This window comes from Pristiophorus japonicus, chromosome 6, assembly GCF_044704955.1.
Source record: "Pristiophorus japonicus isolate sPriJap1 chromosome 6, sPriJap1.hap1, whole genome shotgun sequence".
Lineage (NCBI taxonomy): Eukaryota > Metazoa > Chordata > Chondrichthyes > Pristiophoridae > Pristiophorus > Pristiophorus japonicus.
Window position 1 is genome coordinate 49,360,686 of NC_091982.1, and position 25,631 is coordinate 49,386,316.

The following is a 25,631-nucleotide window of genomic DNA, read 5'->3' on the forward strand; positions in this document are numbered from 1 at the left end:
TGCCTCATCTAGAGTACTGCATCCAGGTTTGGTCTCCTCAAATGGTGGGTGATGTAGAGGACCCGGAAGAGGCTCAGAGGAGAGTCACTGGATTGATAGCTAGTTAAAAAACCCTTAAGCTAGGGTTTCATTAGAATCAGCAAAGGAAATATGATTTTGCTCTTGCAAATTGTTCATATAGGCTGCACCACTATTAAAATTGAATAATAGGGTTGGAGAGCCAAGTCTTTTTACTGTAGAAAAGCACAGACCAAGGAATTTTGATTGACGTCTTTAAGGTAACAAAAGAATTAGATTTGGTCGACGTGGACGGCTTATTTGAATGAAGAGTTAGGGAGGACATGGGGACATGCACATAACATGCAAGGTTAGCTGTCTGGAGGTTTTCCTTTTCACAGAGGGTCGTCGACCTTTGGAATAAGTTGCCGGCTGGTGCTGTGATTGTGGATTCATTTCAAGTGTCGTTTCATTGCGACTATTCAGAAGGGAACTGGACGAGTTCCCGACTGGGTTGACATCACAGTGTACAAAAGGTAAGTGGGGCATTGATTGATGTGTCTCCCGGAACTTGTTTGATCGCCTTTGGGGGTCGGAGAGGAATTTACCACACACCCTTTCACCATTTTTTTCTCTTATTTTGCTCCTCCCAGGAGATTACATAGCTGCTAGTGGGGTGGTTGGGCAATCAAGATGTGATTGGAAAACCTAGCCCAACCTTAAGGGTTAGCTGTAGGAAAATCCTTTCTCCAATGTGGTCAAAAAATTGTATCGTTTTGAGCTAATCTTAAGGTCAGCCACTGGACTGTTTTCAACCAAGCTGGCACTCAGAGAGTCCACCCCTTATCAGGTTTACTAAAAAATTATTTTTTCCATCTCACAACCACAGATTCCCGGCCTCCGACAATAGGGTTCTAAAACAGCTATGGCTCTTCCCCGATAAACTCTTTCTGGGAGTTGTTTTAACTCCAATCTGCACCTATCCACAGTGGCAGGTCTGAGATAATAAACTCAATGGGATAAGGGATCAAATCGGTATCCATCACTCTGATGTCAGTGCGTTAACACTCCAGTTTATTGCGCTACCTCGGACCATCATTAACTTATTGAGGTGACCATTCTATTGAAGGAGGCATGCACAGAGTCTTTGTGCAGTTTCTGATCGTGTCTGATATCAAGTCCAACACGCAGTTTGGGGTAAATCTTTTCCTTCTTCTTCGGCAGTCCCCTGGAGTCAAGGATGACTTGCTTCTGATCTAAAATGCAAGTTTTAAGGTGACTGATGAGACTAATGCGGGATCTACAGTATCTGTGTCAGAGACATGGACTATGTACAGCAGGCAGCTCAAAGCACTGGAGAAGTATCACCAACGCTGCCTCCACAAAATCCTGCAAATTGATTGGCGGGATAGATGCACCAATGTCAGCGGTCTCTCAGGCCAACATCCCCAGCATCGAAGCATTGACCATGCTCGACCAGCTCCGATGGGCGGGCCACATTGTCCACATGCCCGATGCTAGACTCCCGAACAAGCGCTCTACTCCGAGCTACGTCACGCAGGCAACAGTGTCACAGGTTTAGTGCTCAAGAATTTCAATACTCTTGTTGAACTGCAGTAAAACACCAGCATTTTGTGATTTTAAAACAATGCAGGTTCCTGGAGTCGAAATCTGGACTTTTAAAGAACAAATTTTGGTCAGAATCTCCATCTTGTGGAAAAGTCCTTTAGTACTTCAGACAGAAACAATGCGCAACAAGATTCTCATAATCCAGGAAACTTACGTGGCTTTATGGTGGTGTCCTCAGCGAGGGCATCATACAAGTCAAAGCCATCATCACCTAAAACTAAAATAAAATGTAAAATGTCAGGTGCATGTTACAAACATTTCATCAAGTCTATTTTTAACACACCTCTGTTAAAGCCCATGGGGTGGATTTTCGGTGTGTTGCCGCCTCTGTCCGCACCTGAAGGGGCGGTAATGGCGGTGGAAATCATTTCCGGCCGGATGGCCAGCTTCCAGCGCCCTGCCGGGACATTTGGTGCCGGTTTTGCGGGGGCACGGAACAGTACCGCCCGGGAGCGGCGAGCTGGTGTGCAACGCCCCTGGTCGCGACACCGTTCTGACATTTGTTTACAGCGGGTCCCGTAGTGCGTCCTAGTGGGTCCGCCTGGGAAAGCGAGCGATCTGAGCTGTACTGGGGGCAGTGAGGGAAGGAACGACTACACGAGTCAAGTGTGATTGGTTTTTAAAAAAAATATTTTGCAATTTATCTTTGTGGGGTGAGCAAGGTATTGGGAATGTTTTTAGTGTTTTTTTGGGCAATTTCTTTTCCAGGGAAACCTCTCTTTGGGCGCTCCCAGGCCGGCTCTTTAGCTCAGGATTTTCAGTTGCTCAGCCGGCCTAACACCCTAAGAGAGCTGTAGAATGCCTCCCTTAGTGCTCCGCTCCACACTCCGGGCCCAGCTGATGAATTTTGTGGCTGCAGACGCAAAATCTACCGTCCTGCCGCCATAAGCGCCCTAATTAGCTCCCAACCGAATTTCCACTCCAATGGGTGGGAACATTTTGCCACTGGAAGCTTTCCCCACAGCACGCTCAAGATGGTGACGGACATGTAGTCCAACTACTGCCTCGGGCAGGATCGGCATCATTGAGAAGGCTTTTTCCTCAAGTTGCTGTCAAACTCATGGAGTGCCAGTGCTTTCTGGCAGTGCCCTTCAGTGTGCACTAGACTGGAGGATTTGAAGCAGTTTTGAGCGTTTGCAAATTTTCTCCATTCAACGAGACTTGTGGGTACATTTCTTCCCTACTTACCCAAACTAACCAGTAATGGGCAACCTCCTTAACATGTCAAAAGTAAATCACAGCATCATCTAAGCCAAGATGCCACTGGAATTTTCAACAATGCCCAAAGCTACTTGGAGTGTATTACGTATGTAATAACTCGATAGACTGAATACTGTAAACTAACACAGGTACAAACCTGGCTCTGCTTTATTAAGGCCCAAAGTGATTCATTACATGATGGCTTGCCTTTTATACCTGGGCCGTACACACGTGCGTACAGCCCAATGACCTCCGACAGTGGCGTCACCTGGTGGCTAGTAACCCCAAGCATACATACATGACAGAGTGAGCACTGGGCTCTTGGTGCACATTTTCTACACATATGTAACTTGAGAGGTCAGCACTCCAGTTATTCTTGTGAGATCATAGCAAACCATTTTTTCTAAGCTGTAGTCTTATTCATTGCGATCATTTAATGATTATGCACACTGTATCTACTTAATTCACTGCACGTGCATTGATTATTCTCTGACCTCCTACAGTATCAAATCAATACTCAAAGCCTGTTCCAAATGGCCTGCAGGAAAGCTTGCACCCATGGATGAAATATAATCACATAATAATGGCATGTGCCACGTAACTGAGACTAACTGCATTGCATGCTGCAGTTAGATGGCTAATGTTCCAGGGTTAGGTTAATAGCAAAGCTAGTCACATTCAAATTTCTCCCCAATACTTTCATCCAGCAGTTTGTTCCCTGCCCTGCCTCCCTCTCTCCTGCCCTTTTGCCAGTGAAGAAAGGCCACTTGCCTTCTGTGTGACCTCTTTGAGCTGTGAAGACTGCAGGCTCCTCGAACTACTGCTGGCGATGTTTCCCGATCCACCAGCAGGAGGCATGCTCGCAGAGGGAAAGGCTGGCCACCCTGGCCCTTTCAATAGAGATAGATACTAAAGCATCTTTAGTGTCTGCCAAACCTGCCGATGAGAATGGTGCCTTTTTCACGATGCTGAATTAATAAAACGGTTTAGAGCAGTAGGTTTTGTTTCTGTTCCTGAAACTACCACACTGGAAATACAGCCGTGATAGATGATATCAAGAAACAACTAGTCATTTTTCACGTCCAACGCTGTACTTTGAGTGACCCAATCTGTAAGATTGAGTTGCAGTGAAGTTATAAAATGTGAGTGTGCCTGTGTAACAGTTCCGTTCTCATTGTAAGGGTTCTGCTCTGGGACATGTGTGCGGCATATTTTCATTCTGTGATGTTGTGCGCTGCATAAACCAATGGGAGAGTGATGACTCTGTGGCTAATGCCCAGGAGACGGAATAGATTAGATGTTTGTTTGAATTCATAAAAGCTCACAATGGGGACTCGTGCCATTGCTGAAATATTTTAAAGAGCATACTTGGGAGATCATTCAGGATTACTGTGATCTTAACTTTATTTTCTCTCCTGGAGGGACTGACTCGTGTTGGTGCACAGTCCCACCAGTTTCTTACTTAAGTGATCGATCTTTGTGCGTGAGATAAACAGTGAGTTATTGGAAGGTTTCTTTCTGCTGAGCCTGAGCAGTTCTCTCTCGACATCCACACATGCACTTTCTAGCCAAGGATAGGATTCGGGAGCAGGTAACCTGCTTTTTCTTTTTAAAAACTCTCCTTTTTCATCCAGAGGTGGTGAAGCTTATTGTAACTGGCCTTAGTGTTACCCTGCACAGATCAGCCAGCAAGGCATAGGCCAGGAAAATCATGCGGGAAGCTTTTATAAAATGCCACTAACTTAATTAATCTCTTCTTGTAAAGTAAGATGTGCATAAACATCTTGACAGAAGGAGTATGTGCACCCTCACTGTTACCATACAGACTGTCTCGGCATAGCAAGCCACAGTGCTAAAGTAGGGCAGCTAGCCAAGTTTGTGAGCTGTGTATAGTACTGCAACCCAATAAGACTGTGATCTCATAGCTGGAAGGAGGCCAACTCATTCTTTTGTTGGCTGCCTTGTAACTTATCAAATAACCATAACTGCAAGTCTGACAGGTTTATAATTTATATATCCCATCATTCATTGCATTATCTGATCCTGCCGGCTTGCCTCGTGGTTTGCATTTTTCAAACGGTTATTGGACCGACATTTTTCCTGCTAAAGATATGGAAATATTATTGCTGCTCGATCTATGCTGGATTCAGTGAGACTTGCAGTAGAATTGTTAACCTGATCTGCATCGATCTCCGCCCTCCCCCCCACCTCCACCACCACCAGTACAACCATTATTGGGCAGAAAAGGCATCCAAAAAGTAGTCTTATGTTCCATATTAAGCACTGAAGCAAGTACAATTGCATATAGTAAAGCTTGGAATTTTAATTCAGATTACCAATAAATATTTCCATTCATTAACAAAAGAGAGTCCTAAATGTAAAGTGTGTGTGTGAGTCCTATCTCATACACGAGTTGACAGCATATGGAGGGAACTTATGCTGTTCCCGTGGTGAATTGAAGCAATCTTGTTCAACTAGTACCAAAAACTCCACCCCCTAGCCCCAATTCTAGCCCCTTCCCTGGCTGCTCACTCAAGCTAAACCCAACAGTGCTGTGCTTTGGTGTCCTGTTTCACCGAGTTTGCCTTCAAACCACACAACCATCGCCAAGACAGCCTACTTTTAGCTTTGCAGCATCACCTGCTACCACCTTTACCTCACCCTTACTGCTGCAGAAACCCACACCAGCCTCGACCAACCCTCTCCTCGCTGCCCTCAAGAGCTTTGTGCTAACTACAGTCTGACCGAAAGTCCTTCACCCACATCTATCCTGCGCTAAGTAGCGGTGAGAGATCATGGCGGAGATGTGGCAAGAGATCGTGGCGACTGCTTGGAGCGGAGGTGCTGTGAGGGATCGTGGCAGAGGTGCGGCAAATGTTTGTGGCGGAGGAGCGGCGAGAGATCGTGGCGGAGGTGCGGTGAATGTTTGTGGCGGAGAAGCGGCGAGAGATCGTGGCGGAGGAGCGGCAAATGAGGATACGGGTCAAGAAGAGCCAAGGGCTCGGGGGCAACACAGGCCTGCCCACACTGTGATATGTCTGTGCACTAGGTCCGTGCAGCAGAGCAGGTCTCCAGTCGTCCTGGTTTATCCTTGCCACTGGATAAAGGCCTAGCTCTGTCAAGCCCATGTGATGGCTGATGTGCAACGGTCACCACACGTTAAAAGAAATCCACGCATAGGCATTTTCCACCCCAGGAGTTCAGGACTGGAATATCGGGTCCTCCATTGAAACGTCTGTGAACTCATCCCTTTTGGTGTGGAAGCAAGTCATCCTCGTTCGAGGGACCGCCTATGATGATGATGATGAAAGACTGGGGGTGGGTTGACGATCTGATGAAATGTTAGGGTAGACACAGAGAAACTATTTCCTTTGATGGGGAAAATCAAGAACAAAGGGACATAATCTTAAAATTGGTGCGAGGCCATTTAGGAGGAAAACCAGCAACTACTTTTCACACATGGGTAGTAGAAATGTGGAACTCTGCCCAAAAGGCCTTAGGTGCTGTGGAACAATTGGAGCTTGCAAGACAGAGGTAGATAGATTTTTGCTAGGTAATGTTATCAAGGAATATGGAGCTAAGGCAGGGAAATGAAAATGAGGTACAGATCAGCCATGATCGAGGTGAATAGTGAAGCAGGCTTGGAGCTGAATGGCCTCCTCCTGTTCCTATGTTCCTAAGTCCTGCTCTCCCATTCTTGCCAACCTCCAGCCTCCCCAACCCCAAATTAGCCAGTTCAAGGTCTTGTCCTCAACTGTAAGTCCTTTCTTGGTTTAGTTACGCCACACCCCTGCAAACTGCTCCAGCTCTACATGTACCCTCGGTCCAACTCTGGTCCCCTTTGCACCACCTCCCTTTGATTTACTTCTGGTGGCACAGCCTTGGCACCTCTCAGCCCCTGTCTTGCTACTCTCCCCTCCTTCAAAAGCCTCTCTCAAAACTTATCCCTTTAGCAATATTTTCAGTCACCTCCCCCAACTCTTCTCCCACCGCTGATTGGCATCGATTTTCACCTCAGAAGCACTTTTGGGATGTTTGACTATGTTAAGGGCACTATATATAAAAGAAAATCATTACTACTGATTAATAGTTGACTCATTTGAGATGTGCAACTTATACACATTTGCAGCCATTTCATTTTGTGATGCTATCACAACAACATATAGGTGGACAATGGCACATAGCCCTTACTATGCAGACAGTTTTCCCATTTTGGTGTCAACATTAAATGAATTCGTTTATGTAACTTTGGATTAATACTACTGGACACAGGATAGATCCCTTAGAAGAAGCCTTCAGTATTACGATCTCAAGAGGCGAATATATAGGCTTGTTTTTCAATGACTGCAAGTACATTATTGATTGAAAAGCTCAGTACTATAATTGCCTGTACACAAGTTCACACTATTATAGCAGCTATTATATTGGCAGCTCCCCAATGTGGAAGATTTCCCAGTTATGTTCTATCCACAAAAATTGGATAAATCTAACCCAACTAATTACCACCCTACCAGCCTCGTTCCAATCATTAGTAAAGAGATTGAAGGAGTCATCAACAGTGCTATTAATTAACATCTGCTCACCAACACACAGTTCAGGTTGTGCTAGAACCACTCAACTCCAGATCTCATCATAGCCTTGATCTAGACATTGATGCAAGAGCTGTAGGTCAGAGGAGAGGGGAGTGTCTTTGGCCTCAACATTATGGCACCATTTGACTATGTACAGTGTCAAAAAGCCCTATAAGGATTGGGGGGTGGGGTGGGGGTCAATGAAGGTCAAAAGTGAAAACTGCTAGTGACTAGTTTCATACTGAATACAAAAGGAAGCTGGTTGCCGAAGTTGGAGGCCAATCATCACAGTCCCTGGATATCACTACGGGAGCCGCTCGGTCCAACCACCTTCAACTGCTTTATCTTCCCGTCACACGAGGTCAGAGTGGGGCTATTCACTGGTAATTCCACCATTCAGCTCCATTTAATATTTTTCCTAGAAGGATGCAATCAATATAAGCCTCATCATCATAGGCAGTCCCTCGAAGTGAGGATGACTTGCTTCCACGCCGAGAACGGATGAGTTCACAGGTGTTTCAATTATATTCTGGATCCCGAACTACATCTTGAAGGGTGGAAGATGCCTGTGCTTGGATTTTTTTTAACATGTGGTGGCCGTTGCACACCAGCCACCACACGGGCTTGACAGAGCTAGGTCTTGGTCCAGTGGCAAGGATTACCCAAGACGACTGGAGACCAGCTCTGCTGCATGGACCGAGCGCGCACACATATCGCAGTGTGGGCTGGTCCGTGCTGCACCTGGGCCCCGACCACATCCCTCTATGAACTCTTGCTGCTCCTTCGCCCCGACCTCGCTGCTCCTACTGTACCTGCCCGCACTGCAGTCAGCCATCGCCCTCCTGCAGCAGCACGCACTGCTCCCTGAAGTGGTATGCCGCCGCACGCTGTTCCCTCTAATGACCCCGGCCTGCTGATGGTCTTGCAGGCCGGGACCCTACAGAAGACCTGAATAACATCCTGGCTTGGGCTGACAAGTGGCAGGTAACATTCCTGTCCCATAAGACCATAAGAATTAGGAGCAGGAGGAGGCCCGACGGCCCTTCGAGCCTGCTCTGACATTCATGGATGACCTTTGACCTCAACTCCACTTTCCCATCCAATCCCTATTTCCCTCGCTTCCCCCAGAGTCCAAAAATCTATCTATCTCAGCCTTGAATATACTCAACGATTCAGCACCCACAACCCTTTGGGATAGAGAATTCCAAAGATTCACAACTCTGAGTGAAGAAATTCCTCCTCAAATCAGCCTTAAATGGCCGGCCCCTTATCCGGAGACTGCGCCCCCTCGTTCTAGGATCTCCAGCCAGGGAAAACCACCTCTCAGCATCTACCCCGTAAATCCCACTCAGAATCCTATATATTTCCATGAGATCACCTCTCATTCTTCTAAATTCTGGAGAGTATAGGCCCATTCTACACAATCTCTCCTCATAGGACAGCCCTCTCATCTCAGGGATCAATCTAGTGAACCTTCATTGCACCACCTCGAAGGCATGTATGTCCTTTCTCAGATAAGGAGACCAAAACTGTGCTCAGTACTCCAGGTGCGGCCTCACCAAAGCCCTGTACAATTGTAGTAAGACTTCCTTACTCTTATACTCCAACCCCCTTGCAATAAAGGCCAACATGCCATTTGCCTTCCTAATTTCTTGCTGTACCTGCATGCTAACTTTGTGTTTCCTGTACAAGGACACCTACATCTCCCTGGTATAACTGACAGGTATTGATACTCTCAAACAAGAGAAACCACAACCATCTTCTGACCTCCAACAGCGCCATCATTCATCATCAACATCTTGGGCGTCACCAATAACCAGAACCTTAATAAGACCAGCCACATCAACACCATAGGTGTAGCTGCAACATCATCCAGAAGAGAGCAGTTCAATTAATTGGCACCCCTGCCACTGGACTCAATATTCACCCCCTTCATTACCAGTGCACTATTGATCGACTGCAGAAACCAATCACGGTTAACTTCAAGAGCACTTCCCTCACCTATGACCTCTACCACCAAGATGGACAAGAGCAGCAATGTTGTGGCAACACCATCAACTCCAAGTTTCCCTCACACCATCACAACTTCAACATTTATTGCCATTCATTCATTGTCACTGGGTCAGTATCATAATTGCCTACCTAATATTCTCATGGGAGCACCATCACCACAAAAACTGCAGCAGTTCAAGTAAAAATATCCCAGATCACCTTCTCAGGGCAATTAGGATAGGGCAACGACTGGAGACTGGAGACCAAATAAATAGCAATCCCATTAATAACTTTATATTGTACCTTTATATTGAGTGTTATCATTTTGTTTAGGAGAACTGAAAGTAATCGCTAGTTATAATAAAGATTGACAAGTACAAATTCTGGTAGATTAGGCATGGTTGTTTACCTCACTGAAAAGCTTGTGATGGGTAAAGGGCTGAGGCCCACAGTGCAGACCACCATCAAAGTTGACCTCATACCTGCTCACCTTGAACTGGCCCAGCTCTTGGACCCTAAACCCCCTGTTCCCCCCCGACCCCCCAGAATGCATTTGTTGGATCGTTGGAACATCCCGGGTTCAGCTTTAAAGTTTGTAGTATTTCTTTGTTTAAATCAAAACATTTTTTTTTCAGTAGTCCAACATATTTATTGTTTTAATGCAAATGATAGGATCTGATGTTTACATAGGCATGAGGACAGATCCACATGGGATGTTCTGTCCTACATGGTCTCCATAATGCTTTTTTATCACTTTACCATGGATGGCACAGATAATAGTGATGTACAGTTGGGGCAGCACATATGAGAAAGACTTGCATTTATACGGCACCTCTCACAACCTTCGGATGTCACAATGCATTTTACAGCCAACTAAGTGCTTTTTGAAGTATAGTGATTGTTGTAATTTAGGAAACGTGTCAACTTACCCTTGAGCATCCCTGATTATAATTGTTCAACCATTGGTGGCCGTGCCTTCAGCTGCTTGGGCGCCAAGCTCTGCAACTCCCTGCCTTAAACCTCTCCACCTCTCTTTCCTCCTTCAAGACACTCCTTAAAACCTACCTCTTTGACCAAGTTTTTGGTCACCTGTGCTAATTTTTATTTATGCGGCTTGGTGTCAATTTTTTAAAAATTTCATAATGCTCCTGTGAAGCACCTTGGGACGTTTCACTATTTTAAAGGCACTATAAGTTGTTGTTATATTTTGCACTTAAGTCTCTGGAGTGGGACTTGAACCCACAATCTTCTGACTTAGAGGCAAGAGTGCTACCCACTGAGCTACAGATGGCACAAAGATGATACCCCCTAAAATGCCTGTGACTGCAGCAGCATCCACAATATTTCGGATGACATGCATCTTAATGGTGTTACCCAGCCTCTGACCTGCAGCGGGCAGTTTATGCACTTGATGGGCTGGGCGTGGCCACAGCCCTTCTTGACGCGTCAATTATTCCTTCACTTAAAGCAATCGGGCTATTTTCTAATTGAATCAGCCATTTATTTAAAGCACAATGGCAGCACAGCCAGATCAGCAGGATCAAGTTACAAAAGTTCAGTATATTTTTTCAATTAGAGGTAAAAAGAACCTTGAGATTTCTTCCTGCACTGAGGAACTATGTAGGAATGCAATCTGGTGTAGATTTAACTCAACCCTGTACCATTCTAACTTCTATTAGTGCTGTCCTTATTGCAATAGATTCTTTGAAGTTTCAGTAGAAAAGGAAGCCATTCAACAAATCCTGCCAGTGCTCGCTCTCCAATGGAGCTATCTACTCTAATCCCATTTCCTTGCTCTTTTGCTGTATCCTTTAATATTTTGAAGTGTTTCATTCCCTTTTAAATGCTGCTATGTTTAGGCTTCAATAGCCACTCATGGCAAAGTATCCTAATAATACTTGTACTGTGAAATTTTTGTTTTTACCATCCGCTTTAAGCTTCTAGTCATAATTGTAAATTTATGTCCCCTTTGTTGAGAGCAGTGAAAATAATCTTTCCCTATTTACTGTCTCAAAGCATTTCAACATTGTGAAGACTCTGCTCCTAAATGCAGTGTTGGTTGTCTTTTGTTAAAAAAACCCAAGCACATGGTATTGGGGGCAATATATTGATGTGGATAGAGAACTGGTTGGCAGACAGGAAGCAAAGACTAAGAATAAATGGGTCCTTTTCAGAATGGCAGGCAGTGACTAGTGGGGTACCGCAAGGTTCAGTGCTGGGACCCCAGCTATTTACAATATACATTAATGATTTAGACGAAGGAATTGAATGTAATATCTCCAAGTTTGCAGTTGACACTAAGCTGGATGGCAGTGTGAGCTGTGAGGAGGATGCTAAGAGGCTGCAGGGTGACTTGGACAGGTTAGGTGAGTGGAAAATTGCATGGCAGATGCAGTATAATGTGGATAAATGTGAGGTTATCCACTTTGGTGGCAAAAACAGGAAAGCAGAATATTATCTGAATCGTAACAGATTAGGAAAAGGGGAGGTGCAACGAGACCTGGGTGTCATGGTACATCAGTCATTGAAAGTTGGCATGCAAGTACAGAAGGTGGTGAAGGCGGCAAATGGCATGTTGGACTTCATAGCGAGAGGATTTGAGTACAAGAGCAGGGAGGTCTTACTGCAATTGTACAGGATCTTGGTGAGGCCACACCTTGAATATTGTGTACAGGTTTGGTCTCCTAATCTGAGGAAGGACATTCTTCCTATTGAGGGAGTGCAGCAAAGGTTCACCAGACTGATTCCCAGGATGGCAGGACTGACACGAAGAAAGACTGGATCGATTAGGCTTATATTCAATGGAATTTAGAAGAATGAGAGGGGATCTCATAGAAACGTTTAAAATTCTAACAGGATTGGACAGATTAGATGCAGGAAGAATGTTCCCGATGTTGGGGAAGTCCAGAACCAGGGGTCACAGTCTAAGATAAGGGGTAAGTCATTTAGGACCGAGATGAGGAGAAACTTCTTCACTCAGAGAATTGTGAACCTGTGGAATTCTCTACCACAGAAAATTGTTGAGGCCAGTTCGTTAGACATATTCAAAAGGGAGTTAGATGTGGCCCTTGCGGTTAAAGGGATCAAGAGGTATGGAGAGAAAGCAGGAATGGGGTACTGAAGTTGCATGATCAGCCATGATCATATTCAACGTTGGTGCAGGCTCAAAAGGACTGAATGGCCTACTCCTGCACCTATTTTCTATGTTTCTATAGTTAAACCCTCGCACTTCTGATATTATCCCAGTAAATCTATGTGCAAACCAAACTCAATTAAAAATCCAATTCAAGGTTTGGAGGTTCACTATTTTAGGTTGTACCATTGTCATAGAGTGTAATGCAATAGTAACAAAACTGAAGAGGAACATGTGCCCCCACTCCCACCCCAAGAGTGGTTGATATCAGGTGTAGATCCCCTGATAACTGCCCTGACTAACTCATCCTTCCCTCCACTAACACAAGAATTCCTCATTATATCACTTGTCTGATTAATAATTCATCATTCCTGTTAAATCCACAAGAATTTGTCCAGGATCGTGTATCAAATCAGCACTGTAATTTAAAATCTGTGTGGGCTCTAGTTTCTAAAGATGCTGAGAAGCTGCCCCTGCAGTCACAAACTAGCTGCACACAACTGCAGATTAGAAATCAAGGGCAAGCCACAAGTAACCATGGGACTAAGTTGCGTCCAGAATTGAGAAGTTCCATTTTTCATTGTCGTCGTCCCCACCCCAACCCGCACCCCACCGTGCATTTTGTTTATATTCCATGTAAAACAACAGCAGCGTTCATTTCACCCAGCATCCCGAGAGCAAGACTATACAGATACATTAATCTCTTAATCTTCAGAGAGTGAAGACATATTATGTAATATGAAAAGTTTACAGGCTGGGCCACCAACAGTCTCACTCAGAAAAGAGGATCGTACTGTCATCTTTGATCTGTTCAAAACAGGGGAGACTGTAGGATGCTGGGTTTTCAGGAGTCGTTGATACCTGGAATTCCAAGTTTTCATGTAATTAGTGAACTGTTGCAATTCACCTATTCCCAGCTCAGGCACAATCCCCCAGATCCTCGTCCCAGGCGGGCTGTTAGCTCGGTTCTCAACACGCAGGTCCTTTACTGGGGGAGGGCTTGGAGACATTAAGCTATGTAAAAGAAAGCAAGAGAGCCTTCGGCGGGTGTTTTCGTCATAGAAACAAGCAGTGACCCAACCTCCTGGAAGTGACGAACTGCCGAGATGATCACCAGCATTTAGGGTTTGGGTTTTAATGGGAACAACTTGGACAACAGGAAATGGAATTAAAAGAAACAAGCAAATGAAAATGAATGCCGGGAGAATCTGTTCTATAAGGGATCATAGTAAAAAAAATGTGTGTAGCGGGAGGAAAGAACTCCCATAACGTGTCCTGTAACTGCAGCTGGTGGCAATTTAGCCGCAGTGGCTGCTGGCCTTATTACAGGTTAGTTCCATTATGGGGCCTTCCATCTGTTGCACCTTAAATTCCAAGTAATCCTTTACTACCGTTTTCCTATTTCCTGTCTTTTCCTTGAGTGGCCCATAAGGACCTGGTCCATCCACCCTGCTTAACCTTGGTCCCAATTGTCAAATAATAGTATTTAACAGACTGAAGCTACCTCAGTGTTATTGGCAATGAATTTCTGCAGCTAAATCATTTGCTCTGGGTAGCTCTTTAAAAACAAGAATTGCCTGCACCGCCAGGATGTCCCAGAGATGTGTTCTGCACCTTTAATATGGAGACAGTTTTTACAGTTAAATCTCGAGGACGGACAAATGTTACTTATAAAATCCAGAGATTCCTGGTTAAATACAGCAAGTTGACCACGTTACAAGGACACTCTCAAAGCCTCCCTGATAAAGTGCAACATCCCCACTGACACTTGGGAGTCCCTGGCCAAAGGCCGCCCTAAGTGGAGGAAGTGCATCTGGGAGGGCGCTGAGTACCTCGAGTCTCGTTGCAGAAACCAAGCGCAGGCAGCAGAACGAGCGTGCTGCAAAACAGTCCCACCCACCCTTTCCCACAACGATTATCTGTCCCACCTGTGACAGAGACTGTGGTTCTCGTATTGGACTATTCAGCCACCTAAGGACTCATTTTTATAGTGGAAGCAAGTTTTCCTTGATTCCAAGGGACAGCCAATGATGATGATGGGTACAATTTGTTCTGCATTGCCAAAGGGGAAATTCCCCTCGTCACATCACAAGGCTATTTTGACACTGACGTTTGGGTGAACTGAGCACCACACACATATTTTGCTAAAACTATTCTGCAGCAACTACTACAGACATGTTACCTCTTATTTTAATCTAAAAGTTGTTAGTTGTGGTTCTGCTAAATCCTTTAATAGCTACTTATTCGACTGACTTAAAATACCTCAATTACCAGATGTTCTTTTCTACTACTGTATTGAAATCTTTGGCTCTCTGCCCAATTTATCTTGTCTTGGGTTGCTCTTTATCCCTCAATTATTCCAGAAAATCAGTTTCTACTTACTAAGTGGCACAGTGCTCAACGTACAAGAATTAATGAAATTAACTAAGATAACTTTCAGTTCAATTACCTTACACAAACTGGTGAACTGAAGATTTGGGCTGCTCCTTAAACACCTTTGTCAAAAATGGTGAGTGTTGTTTCTGGGTCACAGTTGGTGAGTCGGATTCTATTCCCTAATCTGAAGTTGGTTAGAAAGTTACACTCTCATATTTTGGGTTGGCATCCTATAACCTTTCAGAATTTTCCCTAGCTTTCAGGTTAAAATTAATGTTTTGGGAGTATTTCACAACCATTCCAGTTTCTCTTTCAAGTGACATTTTGGTTCATTTGGCATAGGTTCAAGACTTGAGCAGATAAACTGGTCTGCACTGGAGTGCAGTACTGAGGGAGTGCTACTTTGTCAGAGATGTGGGCCGAGAAATTAGGGTCGTTTACGCCTCCTGAATGGGGCGCAAACGATTTTTTGCTGGGGCGCCGCTAACAACTCCCGCTAAATTCCGTCGACGATGACGCCATCACCGTGCGCAACGCCCCGTTATCGGCCCGGACCCTAATTTGGGTATCGCACCCTGATGCTGCACCGGGTGATGCCAGCGACAGTTTCAGGGGTTGTGAACCGGGCAGCAAGCCTTCTCGCGAAGCGATACTTAAAGGGGAGGTGGCGGCCATTGAAAAATAAATCTGCTGACTTTGATCGCGGGATCCGTGCCGCGATCGGTCTGCCTGGCACTCTGCTGGAGGGCCGGGCTGTTGTCCCGACACCCCCACTCCCCGGTGGTCCAGGGAGTCCTGCTTCTTCACTGCAGAGTTTGTAGCTTGGGCCCTTCCCTTTAATGAAGGGAGGAGCCCCTCCTACGCGGCAGCGCTACGTCCCACCCTGACCCGACCGCTCCACTACCACCCCAGAAAGGAAATGCAGCGTATTGTTTCGCACTCCACTTCCTTCCGGGTGCGGCAACCCAGATTTTGCGAGTGGGGCGGGACAGGGCACAAGGGAATGTCACCCCTGTAGTCTTTTAGGTGAGACACTGGCCCGGATTTTCCGGGACCTATGATCGCGTACGGACAGTGTATGGGCCGTAATTGCCCTGCAAGTTCCGGGTTTCTACGTACAATGCGCATGCACGAAAACCCGGAACTTTCAGCTTGACAGATCGTATGAATCCGAAAGAAACGAACATTCTCTGGCGGAGAGCTATTTGCCCAACTACTGCCCAGCAAATGCCCACAAAACTGTTACACCTAGTAAAAGCAAGCATAAGGCCTTCTTTTACCAGTATAATGGTTTAAATAAATATTAAAATAAAATATTGGAAATGTTTTAAACATTCAAAAGCCTTTGAAATTAGTTTAGGTTATTTTTGGCCCCTTTAAAAATGTTTTACATTTATTTTTCAAAAAATTAACTTTGATTTAATTTGTTCATTAAATTTTATTTCATTTAATTTTAAACGTGATGATTTATTTTTATTTAGGTTGCATGAATATGTATTTTTATGGCTGCGTCTATTCGTACTAACTGAAAAGCAGCCGTTTTCCTGATTGGCTCCTCATTTTTACATGAACTATTGCCGATTGGTCCCTTGGAGTATAAGCCGCACCCTGAAGTTCCTCTGGAAACCGCCCAGCCCAAGTTCTGACTGACTTTCCAATTTGTAATTCGATCCATTTTAACTTCAAAAGCAACAGAGGATAGATCTCCCCAAAAGCCACGACGTTCCAGCCGAAGACCCTTACCCCAGCGCAAGACCATACACCATTCTCCGCCCCCGCTCCCCCTCCGCCCCATTGATGGGGCATTGTGTGCGGATTGTTAACAGGTTTATTGGGTATGAAGTGAATAGTGACGGTGTCGTGTTCTGAATTTCATCCACCCCAACGATGTCCCTTGTAACACACGCACCGAGCTTGCATGCACCAGGGGGGTTGGAAGAACGTGATCCATCTTCTCGGAGTTCACTCTCTCCACTCCGATCCCCCCCACCTGTCTCTCTCTCTCTCTTCCCCCCCAGGCTCACTCACTATCTCTCTCTCTAACCCCCCCCCCCACCACGCAAGCTCTCTTCTCTCTCTTCTCCCTCCCCCCCCCCCCACCCCGTGTCTCTCCTCACGGAGCACTTTACGGCGCCGCTTTCTCCAAACTGGCGCTGAATGAGAAACGAACTACTCCCCACCACCTCCACTCTCCCTCCCAGCCCGCTTCTCGCTCTCCCCGCCACCCCGCTTTCCCCACCGGCCCACTTCTTTCTCCCCCCGCCACTCGCACTCTTCACTCAAACTGGAACTGGTCCTGGCCACCCGCTGCCTGATCGGAGGCTTGGGGCTGCTGATGGATCGGAGGCAGTGGGAGACTTAGTACAAATAGTTACTCCGATTTTTTGTTGATGTGCTTATGGGGATTCCGTACGTAAATGATTCCCATAAGCAAATTATGAATCCCCCTTTTTGATTGGTTGGGCCGGCCCACATGATCCCAGGGACGCACGCGTATGCCTGCAGGCCCAGGAGCGTGAGTGTTTGTAGGTCCGGGGCCATCAGGTAAGTACAGATTTTACTTGTGGTTCAGAGGCATTCGCCCCCAGTGTGACGTATTTGCTTCATGGGTTCTTTGCTTAAGAATTCATAACACATTGCTAATAAACCTACTCGTTCTTAAATTGCAAAGGTTTAACAATCACACTACACATTACCAGTTCATCCATTAGGCTCACAACTGCATACCTCATCATGCATCTCCTAAACTCAACTGACTGGGGTTTTATGCAGTCGTGAACATCACATGATTGGCTAAACCACTCACAATTCAACAGCTCCACAAACCTGTGAGCATACTCACTGGGGCGTACATTACACCCGGGAAGCCTCCGACTGCAATTTCGGATCCATTAAATCAAGACCCATTCTCCTTACTCAGGTAACGTAAAAGATCCTATGGCACCATTTCAAAAACAGAAAAGACGAGTTTGCCTGGTGTCCTGGCCAATATTTACCCCTCAACCCACATCACAAAGCTAGATGAGCTGGTCACTTTTGTGGGACCTTGCTTTGTGCAAATGGGCGGCTGAGTTTCCCTACGTAACAGTGACGACGTCAAAAGTAATTATTGGCTCAGTAAGTGCTTGGGGACATCTGAAGGTCATGAAAGGTGCTATATAAATCTAAGTTCTTTCTTCCACCAGAGTCCTGGGCCACTGGAGATTGTTCCACTTGCCAGGTTTTCCATGCTGCCCTTTCTACGCACCGTCCCCCAATTATGTACCCCCGTTGTTTATTTATACACTGCCTCATTTTATTATATCTCATTGATTTCTCTCATTTTGCTTCCTTTTGTCTCTTGCGAATATTACTTGTCATTTAACCATCACCTGTTCTACCGGAGCACTTTACGTGTCTTTCCATATCTTTCCTTGTGTATGTGTGGTTGTTGTGCTTATTTCCCCATTTCCCCCGGTTTTGTTCCTTTTCAAATGCTGTTTATCTGTAATATCTTACTGTTCGGAGGAAGGTTGTATACCTGTAGCATTGCGTTCTCTCTCCAAAGATGGTGCCTGACCTGCTGAGTGTTTCCAGTATTATCTGTTTTTCTTTCTCTGTCGTTGCAAACCCTGAGGGCAGTCTTGTTCTCTTTCAGGTATGGTGGTATCTTTCCTAACCTAAGTGCCCAGCATGTCTTATGTTGAATGACAAAGGTGGCCACAAATGCATTGAAACTCTTTTGAGTTTATCTGTGAAAACATAAAAACATTAAACGGTGCCACCCGACCTGGGTGACACTCCAGACATTTACAAGGCCCATTTTTTTCCCCCCTTTTTTGTGTTTTTTTTTTGTGTTTTTTTCTTTTTTTTTTTGTTTTTTTTTGGGCACTAAAATCACAATTTTTCCCCAGTGCCCCCTATAAAAGGGAAGGGGACACTAAAAGCACCGGCAATTAAAACAAATTAACTTTAAAACGTAAAATCAAATTAAAATTTGATTGCCGGGCGTGATGATGCACTCCAGTCCCTCCGGTGCCCACCTCTCGCGGAAGGCCGCGAGCGTACCGGTGGACACCGCGTGCTCCATCTCCAAGGACACCCTGGACCGGATGTAAGAGCGGAAGAGAGGCAGGCAGTCAGGTTGAACGACCCCCTCGACCGCCCGCTGCCTGGACCGGCTGATGGCACCCTTGGCCGTGCCCAGGAGCAGTCCTACGAGGAGGCCTTCGGACCTACCCGCTCCCCTCCGCACAGGGTGCCCAAAGATCAGGAGAGTGGGACTGAAGTGCAGCCAGAATTTCAGGAGCAGCCCCTTCAAATAATGGAACAGGGGCTGCAACCTCGTGCATTCCATAAAAACATGGAACACGGACTCCTCCAGACCGCAGAAATTGCAGGCGGCCTGGGAGTCCGTGAACCGGCTTAAAAATTTGTTGCACGGCACTGCTCCGTGCACCACCCTCCAGGCCAAGTCCCCGATGAATAGTGGGAGGACCCCTGCGTAGAGTGCCCTCCATCGGGGACCCCCGCCTCCTCCGGACGGCAAGATGGTACGCCATGGCGTGTCCGGACGGCCGGCGAGGATGGCAAAGTTGAGGGTGTGCAGGAGCAGCCCGTACAGGAAACCCCTCCGCGCGGAACTGAAAGGCACGGAGGGGATTTCCCCGAGGCGGCTCAAGTTGTGAGGCGCCGGCCCCCGAGGGAGGTTCCGGGGTTTGGCGCCGATGAGGAATTCCGTCCACAAATGCATTGAACACTGACAGTGTGGAAGCAGCTGAACACATCATTTAACCCTTTGCTTTCAGCCATTCTGCCTTCAGGAAAACACACGCTAGTGATTGAAGGGAACCTTAGTTCGGCTTAAATTACAGGACACAACCTATCCTTTCTGTGTTGTATCATTTGCTTACAAAAAGATATGTAACTTGATAAAGTGTCACATCTATTGCATTATTCAGCAAGTATTCATTCTATAAAGTGTTTGTGCGGTGAAATAGCGTGCATGCACTGATGTGGTATATAATTAAAACTTTTATCTAGTTCCTGTAGGGCATGGTGACACACCACAGGGTTAAAAAAAAAGTGGTCAATTAAAATATTGACAACAAGAGGTCACTACTTGTTAACAAAACATGTTAATTGGCCCAAATATCCCCTTGGGTAATTGTAAAGTAATCAAAAATCACTTAATCACAAGAGCTACCGATCAGTACACAATCAAATTGCTCAAGAAATTTGAGAACTTTTTGCATTGCCATCTCGATTGCACATAAACCATACTACATATAGCTAAAAACAATGGGGGTGGGGGGGATTAGGCTGTGCTCTGTTTGGGGGTGGTAACCGAGGGGAGATGGGACTACCTGCACCCAGCGTGGAAGTCCCGCCCCGACCGCGGAATTGCGGCCACCGCCCCTCACAGGAAGTGCAGCGCAATGTCACGCGCCCCGTTTCCTTTTGGGGCAGGTCCGGGGGAGCTACTCGTGTGGGTTTGGCAGCACTACGCGGGTTCTCCACGTAGCGCTGATGCATTTCAATGCCCCTCCCCTTCCGTTAAAGAGGAGGGACACTTCGAACTCTGCACGGCCATTTCAAGGCCTTTACTGGGCCACCAGGGCTGCGCGGTGGCGAGGCCGCAGCCCAGCACCGAGACAGAATGTCGGGCCGCACGATGGCGGCCCGGACCACGCGACAGCAAAGCTCGACGAGTTGACAGAAGAAAGAAAAATGGCAACGTGCGAAGTAGCGCACTTCCCCTTTAACTTCCGCGGGGGCGGGACGTGACACTACCGTGTTTGTGCCTCCGCTAAACTCTCACGCAATTCTGCGGGAGCCGGTAGCACCCCCCCCCCCTACAACCCGGCCCTGGGCGAAAGCAATTCCGCACCCCGTTAATGCTCCCCACAGGCGCAGAATAGGGGCATTTCGGCTCCAACATTTTTAACCTAAAGACGAAAAGGTTTTATTGCAAACTGTGAGCAGTTTCTTACACACTTGAATGCACTGCTCAAAGCAGATTCATCAGTAACTTTCAAAAGGAAATTGGATAAAGACTTGAAAAGGAAAACAAATCACTGGGCAGGGTGGGGAAGATTAAGACTAATTGGATCACTCTTTCAATGGCACAATGGGCCGAATGGCCTCCTTCTGGGCTGTAAGGTTCTACGATCCTACTTTCACCCCCCCCCCCCTCACACCCCCCACCCTTTATAGGCTTACTCTCCCTCAGGGGCTTGGCGCTCTAGTTTTACTCCAGAAGGCACAACTTTTTCCAAGTGGCCTCCTTGAGAGTCCATTTTCAAAGTGGTTTCTGAAGTTTGTGATTAGCCAAAGGGACACTGATCTCTGGACATGCAGCCTGATGTGTTGTCGTTCCCTTCAGCCCAACAGCACTGACAAGCTTTCACACAGAGAGACACAGGACTTTTAATAAAGATACATAAAACAAGGCGCTCAACATCAACTAACCTCGTGCCCTCATTGTGCTGTTGTGCCAGCTATTATATAGCTGGAAATGGAAATGTTGTGGAGAAGAGCAGGGACTGTGCATCAATGCCTCTCTCAATTTTGGAATTCATCCAAAATGATTTGCCTACCTACTGATTCAATGCCAAAAGTAAATGTTTAGTTATGTGGTAAATGTGTTACTTAACAGGCAAATGTCCAACCACATGTCTATTGTATTTTGTTAAAGATAAAACGCTGCTTGGGTGACAATGAAAACCACAACAAAATAGTCCACACTGGTCTTTATATAGAAGTCCATTGTGTGCTCAACCGCATTATTTGAGAATTAAGCTTATTGTACAGAAAGGATATACTCACAGAGCACAAAAATTGGATTTTTAAAAAAATGACTATCCTGTTACACATGGGCCCTGTACAAATACAAAATCTGTTTGCTCTTAGGGCATTAACACCAAGGGAAACTGGAGCAACTAAGTAAAGACTAATGTAGAAGCCTTCAAACTGCGGCCCACATGTAAAGAACGAATTTGCATTCATATAGCGCCTTTCAGGATCTCAGGACCGTCTCAAAGCGCTTTACAGCCAATGAAGTACTTTTGAAGTGTAGCTACTGTAATAATGTCGAAAACATGGCAGCCAATTTGTGCACAGCAAGCTCCCACAAACAGCAATAAGATAATGACCAGATAATCTGTTATTAGTGATGTTGGTTGAGCGACAAATACTGGACAGGACACCGGGGAGAACTCCCCTACTCTTCTTCGAAGAGTGCCATGTGATCTTTTACATCTACCCGAGAGGGCAGTCGGGTTCTCAGTTTAACCTCTCATCCGAAAGGCAGCATAATTCGGTCAGGCAGAGTCAGCATGGATTTATGAAGGGGAAGTCATGTTTGACAAATTTGCTGGAATTCTTTGAGGATGTAACGAACAGGGTGGATAAAGGGGAACCAGTGGATGTGATGTATTTGGACTTCCAGAAGGCATTTGACAAGGTGCCACATAAAAGGTGACTGCACAAGATAAAAGTTAACATGGTTGGGGGCAATATATTAGCATGGATAGAGGATTGACTAACTAACAGAAAACAGAGTTGGGATAAATGGTTCATTCTCAGGTTGGCAGTCAGTAACTAGTGGGGTGCCACAGGGATCAGTGCTGGGACCCCAACTATTTACAATCTATTAACGACTTGGATGAAGGGACTGAGTGGGCAAAAATTTGGCAGATGGAGCATAATGTTGGAAAGTGTAAGGTTATGCACTTTGGCAGAAAAAAAATCTAAGAACAAGTTATTATTTAAATGGAGAAAAATTGCAAAGTGCTGCAGTACAGCGGGACCTGGGGGTCCTGGTTCATGAAATACAAAACGTTGGTATGTAGGTACAGCAAGTGATCAGGAAGGCCAATGGAATCTTGGCCTTTATTGCAAAGGAGATGGAGTATAAAAGCAGGGAAGTCTTGCTACAGTTATATAGGGTATTGGTGAAGCCACACCTGGAATACTGTGTTCAGTTTTGGTTTCCATATTTAAGAAAATATATACTTGCTTTGGAGGCAGTTCAGCGAAGGCTCTCTAGGTTGATTCCGGAGATGAGGGGGTTGACTTATGAGGAAAGGTTGAGCAGGTTGGGCCTCGACTCATTGGAATTCAGAAGAATGAGAGGTGATCTTACCGAAATGTATAAGATTATGAGGGGGCTTGACAAGGTGGATGCAGAGAGGATGTTTCCACTGATGGGGGAGACTATAACTAGAGGGCATGATCTTAGAATAAGGGGCCGCTCATTCAAAACTGAGATGAGGAGGAATTTCTTCTCATAGGGTTGTAAATCTGTGGAGTTCGCTGCCTCAAGGAGCTATGGAAGTTGGGACATTGAATAAATTTAAGAAAGAGAGAGACAGCTTCTTAACCGATAAGGGATTAAGGGGTTATGGGGAGCAGGCAGGGAAGTGGACCCGAGTCCATGATTGGATCAGCCATGATCGTATTAAATGGCGGAGGGGCCGTATGGCCTATTCCTGCTCCTATTTCTTATGTTCTTATCTGACAGGGCAGCACTGAAGTGTCAGCCTAGATTTTTGTGCTCAAGGCTCTGGAGTGGGACTGTGAACCCAGAACCTTCTGACTCAGAGGCGAGATGCTATCAACTGAGCCACGAATGTAGCTCTCGAAGCCCAGGAAATTCAGTCCTATTTGTGCTTATTGTTTGCTAGTTTGTCCTGTCTGAATTTTGTGGGCCTGGAGGTTTGGAAAGGGCTGTTCTTAACGCTACTGCCTCAGGTGGTGGATAGATTGAAATATATGGCAATTAATGGATATAATTTTTACCTGTGACCTCGAAGGTGCCATGGTACAGATGTCTTTGGCCCACAAAGACAAAGAGCTGGCACACTCCAGCTAATGCTTCAGAGCAGATTTAAATGCAATGAGGAATTTTTAAACTGAAACTCTGACACTAATAAGAGAAGGCTGTTTCTGAAGCTTGGTAAGAATCCAACAGTGCGTCGAGTTATTGAGTGGTATTCATGAAGGAATCACCCAAGGCAGCATCATCTGGGATGGACCAACATGTTGCTTTGGGTTTTATATTCTGTAATCCATTAGGGGAAAATTAAATTAAAAAGGAGCCGCTGTGGAAGAAGCATTTTGTTTTTACTGTAACGGGTATGCAAGGTGGTTAACAGCTTTGTTCTGAGTGTTGTGATTAATATGGAAAGGTTTGCTTCCATAGCTGAACCGTACCGACCAGGAAGGTTCCTGTTCAACCCCTAGTAAAGTGAGAGTTAGCTGAGGGGGATTGACAGGGTAGATGCTGAGAGGCTGATCCCCCTGACTGGGGAGAAACTAGAACTGGGGCGGGGCGGGGTGGGGGGGGGGGGCACAGTCTCAGGATAAGGGATTGACCATTTACACCGAGATGAGGAGGAATTTCTTCACTCAGAGGGTTGTGAATCTTTGGGATTCTCTACCATAGAGAGCTGTGGATGGTGGATCGTTGAGTATAATCAAGGCTGAGATAGATAGATTTTTATACTCTCGGGGAATCAGGGATATGGGATCAGGCAGGAAAGTGGAGTTGAGGTAGAAGATCAGCCATGATCTTATTGAATGATGGAGCAGGCCGAACGGCCTACTGCTGCTCCTAATTCGTATGGAATAGGAATGTTACCTGTCACTTGTCAACCCAAGCCAGGATGTTAATCAGGTCTTCTGTAGCCTAATAGTGATTGCATCCTTCTAGGAAAAATAGTAAATGGAGCTGAACATGGTAAAATTTCCAGTGAATAGCCCCACTCTGACCTTGGTGAAGGAAATGTAAAACAGTTGAAGATGGTTGGACCGAGGGGCTCCTGTAGTGATATCCTGGGATTGTGATGATTGACCTCCGACATCGGCAACCAGCTTCCTTTTGTATTATTTGTATCATCTCTCTTCCGACCTACAGCTCTTGTATCCATGTTTAGATCAAAGCTTTGATGAGCTCTGGAGTTGAGTGATACTAGCAGGCTCAAGGCCAAATGGTCTACTCCTGCTCCTAGTTCTTATGTACTTATGTAGCACAACTTGAACTGCGTATTGGTGAGCAGGTTATTGGTGAGTACGTCTTTCGGATGAGACGTTAAACCGAGGCCCCGACTGCTCTCTCAGGTGGACGTAAAAGATCCCATGGCACTATTTTGAAGAAGAGCAAGGGAGTTATCCCTGGTGTCCTGGCCACTATTTATCCCTCAATCAACATAACAAAAACAGATTATCTGCTCATTATAACATAGCTGTTTGTGGGAGCTTGCTGTGCGCAAGTTGGCTGCCGCATTTCCCACATTACAAAGTGACTACAAGCCAAAAGTACTTCATTGGCTGTAAAACACTTTGAGACATCTGGTGGTCATGAAAGGCACCATATAAATGCAATTCCTTCTTTTATTGATGACTCCTTCAATCTCCTAATGATTGGAAAGAGGATGATAGGGTGGTAATTCGTTGGGTTAGATTTATCCAATTTTTGTGGATAGAACATAACTGGGAAATCTTCCACTTTGGGGAGGAGCTGCCAATGTAATAGCTGCACTGGAACTTGTGTGCAGTTAATTATAGTTCTGAGCTTTTCAATCAATAATGTACTTGCACTCATCAAAAAACAAGCCTATATATTCCTCTCGAGATCGTAATACTGAAGGTTTCTTCAAAGGGATCTATCCTGTGTCCGGTACTATTAATCCAAAGTTACATAAACTAATTCATTTAATGTTGACACCAAAATTTGGGTTTTATATTTTGTA

At 45.7% G+C, this 25,631-nt stretch overlaps 1 protein-coding gene across 5 annotated transcripts in view; it reads right to left on the reverse strand.

Moving 5' to 3' along the window:
- LOC139265657 (CD99 antigen-like protein 2) overlaps positions 1-25,631 on the reverse strand; it is a 141,810-nt gene that overhangs the window by 43,656 nt on the left and 72,523 nt on the right. For all 5 annotated transcript variants that reach the window (XM_070882853.1, XM_070882855.1, XM_070882854.1 and 2 more), the window contains exon 2: positions 1,781-1,843. In XM_070882853.1, coding sequence (XP_070738954.1) covers positions 1,781-1,843 — 63 coding nt within the window. The remainder of the gene's footprint in view (positions 1-1,780; positions 1,844-25,631) is intronic.